The sequence below is a fragment of the Trachymyrmex cornetzi genome, unplaced genomic scaffold (assembly GCF_001594075.2).
Source record: "Trachymyrmex cornetzi isolate Tcor2-1 unplaced genomic scaffold, Tcor1.1 scaffold627, whole genome shotgun sequence".
NCBI classification, from domain to species: domain Eukaryota; kingdom Metazoa; phylum Arthropoda; class Insecta; order Hymenoptera; family Formicidae; genus Trachymyrmex; species Trachymyrmex cornetzi.
This window is the reverse complement of record NW_017299945.1, coordinates 75,231-86,008: the sequence shown is the minus strand read 5'-3', so window position 1 is coordinate 86,008 and position 10,778 is coordinate 75,231. Positions and strand designations below refer to the sequence as shown.

The 10,778-nt window shown below is 36.2% G+C and overlaps 2 protein-coding genes across 3 annotated transcripts in view; both read right to left on the bottom strand.

Moving 5' to 3' along the window:
• LOC108766817 (ropporin-1-like protein) overlaps positions 1-896 on the bottom strand; it is a 7,599-nt gene extending 6,703 nt beyond the window's left edge. For both annotated transcript variants that reach the window (XM_018516336.1, XM_018516337.1), the window contains exon 1: positions 644-896. In XM_018516336.1, the coding sequence (XP_018371838.1) occupies positions 644-823 (180 nt within the window). In that variant the 5' untranslated portion in view covers positions 824-896. The remainder of the gene's footprint in view (positions 1-643) is intronic.
• Positions 1-10,778, bottom strand: part of dtn (transmembrane protein 132C dtn) — a 108,634-nt gene that overhangs the window by 41,526 nt on the left and 56,330 nt on the right. The gene's annotated exons all lie outside the window — the stretch shown is intronic.

The window sequence follows — 10,778 nt, the reverse complement described above, 5'->3', positions numbered from 1 at the left end:
GGGGGGGGGGGGGAACTTGTTTTAAAGCGAGAAATAGATTACAATTAAAATTATTTTCCGAGATGGAGTCCTTCGCTGAGAGAAAAATTGTTGGTAGATACTTGTAACTGTATAATTACCTACATATTACTATAGTTATGATTATTACTGCTATAAAAAAGTAATTGAAACTATCATAAAAGTGATTCAGATGACTATATTAAAATCATTTTTATAGTAATTTCAATCATCTTTGTGGTTATAATAACTACATAATTGTGTGTGTGTGTGTGTATACTATATATAGTCATTTTAGATTACAAACTATATCTATATATTTGTTGCTATTTAACTGTATATACGGTTATCAGGTACTAATATATTATAGCAGTAGTAATCATAATTATAGAACACGTAATTATAGTTAGAAATAGCAAAAATCGTTCTCTCCGGGTATAGCGCGCAAGTCCAATTTTTTGAAATTTCTCGAAAAGTTTAAAATCCTTATGTTGATTTTTTCAAAGCTAAGTTTTCCTCATAACATAAAATTGCGCATGTTGCACGATGAATAATGGATCCGCGAGGGAAGGTAATACGAATAGAAAAAGAGATCGCAGAGCTCGACTGACGCGGGAACGACGTGTTTGCACAAAAAGGAATGTACCTTCGCCGGAGGCACCTCGCCGTTCGCTAGAGCGCGGAAATACACGGCGGTCCATCGTAGAAGATCGTTCGGCTGCGTGCGAATCGCCGCCTTCGCGTATAGTTTTAGAATGTGCGGGAACGTCGGTGGTACGTTTATCTGTTGAGCGCAGTAAATCCGCTTGGTCTGCGAATCTGACATTGTGCGCGCGTGCTCACATCAGCTCGCACTGCTCACAGCAGCTCACAGAAGGAAAGACGAGAGTGAAGGCCAAGACAAGCGGAAGCGACAAGAGACGAACGAGACTCGACGTAGAACGATTCGATTGATTTGCACGAACACCGCCCTTGCTGGCCCTCCCCGCCACACCGTTGTCATATTCCATTTTCTTTGAAAAACTGTCGACGGATATACAGCTGGAGCAGCGATACGAACAAGGAGCTCTTATATACCTACAGTTCCACGAATCGTACCGAGGATCATCTCGTTCTCGTGATGGATAGATAGTAAATCGAATAGATTGCAGAATGCATAACCTTAATACGAAAACGACAATCTTTAGTGAGAAAGAGAGAAAACCTCTCAAAGAATTTATCTTCTATTCTGTTTCCTGGAAGAATTATGTAATACAAATTTGTATATATTTCCGATACAAAAATTTAATAGAAAACTGTTAATGATATTGCAATTAGTGAAGATCGAGATTATGGTGGATGAAGGGTGATGGATGATTTCTGACTTCATTGTTGACGAATTAGGAGCAAGATTCTTGTCTTGATTTGTCGTGCCACAAGAAATATTATCTTAGCAGTTATTTTTTAGAGAAAATCTTCAGATTAAACAATGAAACAACGATTTATCTGAAAATGCATGATTTGAAGGAGAGAGATAATGAGTTATCTAATAAACAATCTATATTCATGTATAAAGTATATTTTAATCCGAAGCCTCTTTATATTTCGTAGAAAATTCTCGCTCAAGTCCTCCATAGGGAATTTAACACATGCTTTCAGCAAACTTAAACTGCAATAACCACGATCGATGAAACATTGAAAACGTATTTCATTTTATGAGGAAACGTGTCCTTTTAAAATGTAACTAGCCGATCGATTATCTGACTCCCAATGTGCAGCTTTTAATATCTACTCGTTCAATTTTGGCCAAAATACCACAATTAGAGCGCATCTAGCCTTATAACAATGTTACATAAAAATATTTGGAGCAGCGAGAGACTCGAGAGAGTCGTTTCGATTATCTTTAAATGGAAGATATTTAATCTAATATAAATATAGTTTAACAAATTGAAGCGCGTTGATTTATGTCACGTACAGAAAGTTTAATTAAAAAAAAATTTGTGGATAATACGAAACGTCAATGAAGAAAATGTGAAATTCTGAGAGGATTGCGATACGCAAGTTCGCACATTCGAAATTTTGTAAATCTGAATGTGTCCGATCTGAATTTCGTATAATTTACAAGTATTGAGCGAGATACAATCATTTCAATTTGCAAAATCATTCACGGTCGTAACCTCAATGAACATACACACTCTATGCACCGCGTCAATATTTTTATAAATACGATGAAAGCTCGATGAATTACCTAGAACAATAAGACCAATACGCCAACCACCTCCGACACTCTCAATGGAATACAAATGGTACTGAGCAAACAACAGAGATCGACAGTCCTCTGGAAATCGAACGCCTGCCACCACTAGTGTCCTCTACCACCACGTCAGAATCAATGATCGATCCGACCCCATTCCTCCCTTTGCATTATTGCGACCCTCATTCTATTACCCGTGCGTCGCGTCGCGTCGCGTCGGCACATATACATTCTCGATACGGCCTCTATCGCTTTTGTCGCGAATGTCGCGATACATAAATGAAACATTCCTATTCAGCGCACCCTGCTCAGGCTTCCCTGCGTTACCATCCAACATATGTTTAAAGTATTCCGAATAAGATAATGCACCTTTGACTTTTATTCAGCTCAAAAGTCGACATTATCGACTTAATTACTGCATGATTTAGCAATAAAATCATATTGACAGACGAATTAAGAATTAAAGATTACAGATAAGTCGAGATGTGAATCATACTTAAAATAAAGAGAGATAATTTGGAGAACATAAATGTGAGAAGAATATAAAAGCAAGTAAAGGAAAAATTAAGTTACAATAAACTTTGATTATTTATTATCGTGTAAAAAAAATCGAGGTAAAATTTCTTCAAAAATAAAACACCAGTAAATTAATATTGTATTATACTGATGCGATTAAGGAAATTATTATTTTCAGAGTAAATTTACTACAGTACTAAATTATGATACATCTTATCTTAAAATGTACTCTGTATATCTACATTCCTATTGTTACAGGTAAGTTATAATAAAGAGCTATACCTGATAAAGTGACAAGATGGAATAAGAATTCAGGAGAGATTATTAGTAATCATCACACTTTTAAGAGAAATAATATTGACAAATTTCAAATTAAAAAATAATAAGCTATAATTAATAACAGACTATGATCAAAGTTTGTTGTAGAAAAATTGCGATGAAATTTCCCGAATAACTGTTTTTGCTATTTCCTTCTTTGAATCCATTCTCTCTCTTTCTCTCTTGATACTCGGCATTTCCCTCCGGCGTACATCTCGGAGGGTAATCGCTGAAATAGTTTTCAATCGATCGATCGCCAGCCGCGGGTGCACCGCACCGCGGAAAAAGAGCGTGCGCGCTGCCTGTCTGCCGCAATTCGCGAGCACGTTATACACGGCGTATCATCCCCCTCGTTTCGTTACGAGCTCCTGCTCTCCGGCATGAATACACACGAATATTGGGGGCCTTGAGTTCGAATAGCGAACGGAAGTAATTTTGTCGTCCTTCGGGAATGGCCTTGGCATGACCGCCTTGCCTTGCCTTGCCTTGCCTTGCCTTGCCTCGCCTAGCCTAGCCTCGCCTCGCCTTACCGCGATCCCAGGACGTCCTAGCTCCTAGCTGCGGCATCAATCGTCTATTGAATGAAACTCGGCTGCGGGCTGCGGGCTGCGAATACGGGGGTAATAAGCGTCGTGAAATCCATAAAATCCAAGTCGCTGCCGATACATATCACCCTTTGACATACAGCGTAAAATAAAAAAAAATGCACCGGATATGGTTATTAATTGAAAGAGATGAATCGTCCACTCTCTTTTTCTTTTCTTGCAGCATCGAGCGGAGACTTACATAGCGGTCGGTACGGATGTCAGTGAACAACGAAATCGCGCGCTAATGGCGACGACGAGGGAAATTTATGTGCGTGAGAGAATTGCGAGCGGTGCTGGCTGAATTATTAGGATGATTTTGGGCGAACGTTTTAACTGTACCATCCTTCTGCTGAGCGTTAAACGGAAAATGAATGTCCCGCTCGCGTGCGTGTGAATATTGAAATTTTATCTCCAAGAATTTACAATTTGTACACATTCGCAAATTTTTGCACGTCCGTACGTATTCGAAAGTCATATCAAGTCGAAGCATAAGACGTTTCAAAGTTATTCGAACGTCTCTCTGATAAAACGTTTTCAAAATTTTAAAATATCTCTTAAATGATTCCAAGACATTATAATGCGTTCCCTGGGACAAATTATGCAGACATTAGACGACTCTGGCAATGTATCGTCGTTACATATGAACTAAATGGCAATGACTTTTGACTCCCTTGCTTTCGCGAACAATGCTAAAGGCGACGGGATCTGACTTGTTCGTTCTTCGACCCGCTTTCGTGAGTTTCCGTGCAAGTAATTGCGGGACAAGTCGGTCGGCGCGTCGCGGCGCCTAGCTGCAAGCATTACGGCGCTTATGCGCGGCAGCGCTCCTCGCCGTGCATCTGATACCGACAATGAATAGGCGGTAGGCGTAATGCATGCGGCTGTAACAGTTGCACGAAGCGAAACGGTGCGACTTTAATAACTAATATCGGAAAGAGAATTCAAACTAGGTTAAATTTATAAAACTGCCATGCCAGAGCTGGTTTTTCTATAAAAAAACAAATAGCAAATATATCTCTTTCTTTATTATTATATTTTTGTCCAGAGATGCAGTCAATAAAATGTTGTTTTTCACTCCTAAATTTTGAGAATACAAACATTCAAAATATCTCTCGAAGAATTTTTATGTATAATATGTATATTAACTATGTCAAGCTTTTCAAATGTGATTGAGTAATCTAACTTTTAACTTACATTCATATACAAACTTGATTTTTTCAAATAATTTTAACCCAAATATTCATAATAATAACAACAACAACAACAACAACAACATATTCATCGTTAAAGATTTTTGCCAAGAAAAAATTGATTTATAAAACACTTAATATCAAAACTAAAATTATTATTATTGTTTCTGCATTACATATTTTATGCATCTACAAACTAGTTGAAAAACTGAATTTTAATTTTTACGTTTGTTCCAACTACTTGTAGAAAACACACATTACTGAGGAAGATGAACGAATTAAACCATTAACATAATTAATTTTGATTAATATTTGTTAAAAGCTAAAAGCTGGAGAGCATCGCAATTAATAAAATAATTAGTTAGCTGCGAACCCTCTCCTCCGCACACAATATGCACGCTTATTAGGATTCATATTATATTTCGCGGTACAAACCAGATTTATTATAGCTGGTATAATAAATTAATGGTATTTTGGACTAACTGTCCAACTAAATAACCGCGAGAGATTTAATTTTGCGAGATAATCCAAATAACAGCCAAGATTTGTGCCCATACAAGCGCGGAGCTGGTCCGTGCGAATCGGCGCCAAGGTGCCGGTTATTAGAACCGAGACTAATTATAGAAGCGCGACTAAATCACCCGCTAGTGACACCGGTAGTTGTATCTAGCACCTGCTGCAACATTGTCTTCCATCTCAGTGCACAGATTGCATCCATGCGGCAGCCGCGAAAGCTCGATGGATACCTACTCTCGACATAAAGCACATTTGCATAGCAAATTCTGTGGCACTGCTGTGACTAGAATTTTTCTGCATTAACGTTCCGCTACATATACGTTTTCGATTTTTAATCAATATATATATATATTTTGTATATGTATATACATTCGACTATTATCATAAATTTTGCAGCAATGTCGAATAAAAGTTCAATTTACTCCAAATACAACTAATTCTTCAACATTTTGCTTCAATTAACACTTTGGCTATCTTCAGATTCCCATCCTAATGCCACCCAGGCATCACTCCATCCTTATTATTTATCGAACGTTGACAAACAAGGATGACACGACACCCCTAGAGTATCCGAGTGGGAATCCGAAAACACGCTCCTTTATAAATCAAACAAAACGTTCTAGAATCTAGACCTATGTGTATACATATAAAACAAAACAAGCGTAAAAATATCTAATATAAAATAAAAAAATAAATAACATAATCAAATGTGAAGATAAATCATAACTTTAGCCGTTCTAAAATTATTCGACGTTGGTATCATCATCGACATATTATTAATAAAAATAAAATGTATAAATGTATAAATATTAATGAACATTCCAAACTAAATGTATATTATTGAAATGCCATTGAATAATAACGAAGGATAAAACTGTGTTAATATTGTCCGATAAACTTAAACTTTCTGTTTCGTCGTGACGATGTTCGCACCAAGAGCGACATCGTTTGACCATGCTCGTTAAACATAATCTTGGCGTGTTTGGCTAAATTAAACTCCTGGCGATTTGAGAGAAACGCAAAGCGGGATGTCGTTAACGCAGATTAAAACGACGACTCATTAGGCACGTCGCGTTCTGTAGACATGGAATATCGTCATAGGCCGCGACCGTGAGCGGGATGAATACCGTGCGACGCGCGGCGGCGGCAAGTAGGTATAAGGTAGCATATATAATATTATATATGTCTGCCGCTCGCGGTAGTTACGTGACCCGGGAACGAAAATAGGTGCTCGTGCCCATTTTCCGTCACGCCGCGCCGCACGGCATACGCTCGTGCAGCTTATCGCGCACGTTCCATGGCCCAAGTAATTCCGCGTCTCGGGATAAGGAAAAGCGCGCGCGGTGGGTTCAACAGCCGCCTTCTCGGGCCGTCAGTTGCGACGCGACGCGACGCGACTTCCACGTCGTGCCGGAACTTCCGAAAAGGAGATCCGCTTTATGGAAACGCGTGCAATTTATATCCGCGCCGCAACGCGGTACAGCCAGAAATATGATGTGCAAAAATTGTGCGCGCCTAGCTCCACATAACTTATCTCACTAAAGATTCTCTCCAAGTGGAAGCGGATAACCTACTGTGCGATAATCTTTTATATATTTTGTCGTTGCCGTTTTCAACTTTGTCGAATTTGTTTCTCGATCATTTCTCAATCACTCCTTGTGGGTGCGCTTCGTGTTTCGAAAAATCTCGTACCTTAATGTCGCTATCAAACTCAAGCTCCTTGAACATTCATAGAATTGAAAGTTAAAATCTCATCCTACCAAGTATCGATGTTTGAATTTTTATATGCTTTTAGAACGCATCAAAATATGTATTACATTAAATTGAAAAATGTAGGAACTAAATAATGGCTAAATAAATAGAATATCCAAAAATTTATCTCTCAATAATATACATTGACGATTGTTCTTTTGTCTTAAATTCCAATCTATTCCTCACAATTTCAACACGTAAGCATATTTTATTATCAGTATTATTGCATATTGTATACAAGAATAATTTAATTAAAATATTACATAATTTTTTGCAATATTATTTTCCGATAAGCTTATAACTCGTTACGTTTTCGAGAACTTTAATGGTGCAATTTAATGATGGGCATGTCTCAATATAACTTCGGCAAAGTGTGACATAAGGATGATCGTCGAAAGTACTTTTAACACCTCGAAAAAGGATAGTAAAAATCACTAGAGAGGGAGAGAGAGATGCAATTAGTCGTTTCCTAAATCATTTCCAAGAAATAGGATGACGGTGTAAAGTTAAAATTAACTCTGTTGATTCGATATTTTTTATCATTATAAGATATATTATATGATATATATTATATTATATTATTGTAAAAAGCTCGTTATAACATTTGTCTCTAATTCAGTTTAATATGGAGCTGCTCAATTTAGCTGTAATTTATTTCTTCTTGCGACACGATACGAGCGGGAATTCAAGGAGCGGATTGTCTAATTATATCACGCCAATGTGGCGAAAGAGCAAGAAGTCAGACAACTCAGATAAGTTAAGAAACGAGCATAACTGAATGAGGGACGAGAGACGAATTTAAACATTTTAGCGGAAACGCGCACATACTCGTAGTTATGTGAGCGTGAAATGCGGGCTTGTAATTCCACTCGAAGGTACAGCGACACAAGAGACGGATTAACATTGTCAAGGTAGACAAGTCGACAGCTCGAAGCGACTTAATATCCCTCTATCGCGCATAATTCGTACACACATTTGATTCACGCAGCATTGCGTTGTCGACGTATTGGTACTCGTTATTCGAGCCTCATCGTCGTATAATAAAATTTATACGCTCGTGATGAATGCAAAATCGTCAGACGGTACTTATCATCGATGCTCGTGAAATTCCAATGAACGCCACATTATAACGTTATATGTTATCGCGCGGTCTATACACGTACGTTAATGTCGATATATACATATATATATTGAAGCGTAAAGAGCCCATTAGACCGATTTAATAGCACAACGAGAAAATCATTTATTCGCGTATCTCTTATCCTCGGATAAAAATCATTCCATCGTACGACGGCATTATCATATTCTGTTAATACGAGGATTATAACAATATTCTTTTACGTACATAAAAATTTTGCCATTACACTGTTCTAGTAGTATAGTATAATAGAATAATACATATTGTATTTTACAATATACAAGTTTAAAGAAAGTACATACAATTCGTGAAGCGAGAGATTTTATGTCAGACTACATCCTCTTACTATATAGACTCTTCCCTTTTACTACACAAATTTTAGCATGTATACTCGAGAAATTTTTTGTGTTCAACTTTTTTTATCGTTCTTTACACGATGTCTTCTCTTTAACCATGATTCCGTTTTACGAGAAAAACAAGTAAAACAAAGTTATGCACCAAAGATATAAAACGTTCGCTTTTCCCCTCGTCAAGAGAATTTTTCATCGTTTTAAAGACACACAAAGCGCGTCTCTATATGATATTGTGAACTCAAGGTAGTGCTCCGTTTGTGTTCGATAATTACTTTCCACTCTGAAGATCAGTGGAAGGCTAACAGAATACTAAATATAATCGTGTCGCATATCTTAGACCTCGTGCTCTTTTTAAGTGTTATTATAAAAGTAAAGATCGATCAATCTTTCCTTTGCCGTACGGGATCGTGCCAAATTAAACACGCTAACGAAATTATAATATAAATGTTAACATATAACATATATACATAATCATTATTATTATGCTGCAATAACCATAATCTTAGTTACATAATATCGTAAATGCAGCACGCGAAACTGCCACTTATGCACAAGTGCATGTCTATATATACATATCAAATTTTATTAATAAACATCTCTCTCTTTCTCTCTCTCTCTGTCTTTTTCTTTGGAAACAATACGTACTATATTAAATAGCAAAGATATATTTTACGCACACAGCGCGCGGCGAGGTTTTAAAAATGTATTAAACTCACACCGTTATGCATAAAGATTACAGGTCTCGAGACGCAGTAATGCGATAAACTTAGTCACAGACCAAGAAGGCTCATTAAAGTTAAATTAACAGATTTTCCAACTTTCAAGAAGTCGTAAATAAATTTTAATAACCTTTGTAAGATTGAAGAGATATATTTTCACGAAAGACAAGATTTAATTCATTTAATAATAGTGTGTGTATATAATATAGCAGTTTTTAAAATGTTGAAAGTACGTAAAAGTAAATGCTGAAACCATTTAAATTTGCTACCGCATTATAAAAGAGAGAAAGAGAGAGAGAGAACCCAATATTATTTGAAAATCAATTTAATTAATCTAAAATAAAAAGTTTATCGCAATCGTTATCGTATTGTTAACAAATTATCAGAGTTTTCTGTTTGATAGAAGTCATTTATTCATTAATTCTTTATTAGTTTATGAGATCCGACAAGCGCGCTACTTATTCTTTGTCACTAGAGCAAACATTTCTCTGAAACTTTCTTAATTCTGCTTTGTGTTTCTTTCTCGATCCTTCTATTTATGTTGCGACAAAAATGTTATTTCTTCAATAATGACAAAAAGAAACTCAAATATAAAGAATCGTAATTTTATAAATAGCGGAAATGATTATAGTTTATTCAAGAATAGAAGGAAATGACTCATATATTATTTTACACTCCAATTATATAGGCTTCTAATAGACTGACCTATATAAAAATAATATTAATGGAAAATGGCCACGTGGCGTTTTTCCTCTTGCGACATTTCATGTCGATATTTCCTTAGCGAGAACGTCGAAAGAGCTCATCATTATAACTTATCTCTCATTTCAACAACAAAAAGATTCGTTCGGAAAATCGGAAATTGAAATAGGATTCTCTATCCTATAGATATTGACTATACACAGAATGTCCTGGAATTATTCAACTAGTTATCATTTGTGGATTTCTCGACTAATTTGGAGTTAATTAACAAAATCCTAGAAGAACGAATAATTTGTGATTAAAAAATAACAGTTTTCGAGAATTAAGTATCATCAAAAATGCAAATAAATATAATATTCCTAGTTTCCAGTATTTCTAGTTTTTTAATTTTAGACACAGAATAATTTAATTTAATTCTAAATACTTTACATAAAGGTGTGTGCGTGTGCATGTGTAATTTCACCTTAAAAATTATTTATTAAATTAATTACTGTGTTAAAAATCAAGAAATCATTAAGTAAGAAACGTCGATTTTCCTATCAAATTTTCAGTAAAGAAATATTAACTCAGAATTCGCCAAAGTACAGTAAGTCCGCGACATTCTATATAATCTTCTGACATTATTTGTGAAGCTCTATTTTAATTATTAATTATTATTTTATATTACTATCCCAACGCGAACCGCAGTCTCCGATGGTAATTAAATACGCATTTATAAGGTTGGAAAGAGGGAAAGAGAAGGGAGGTACGGGGGGGG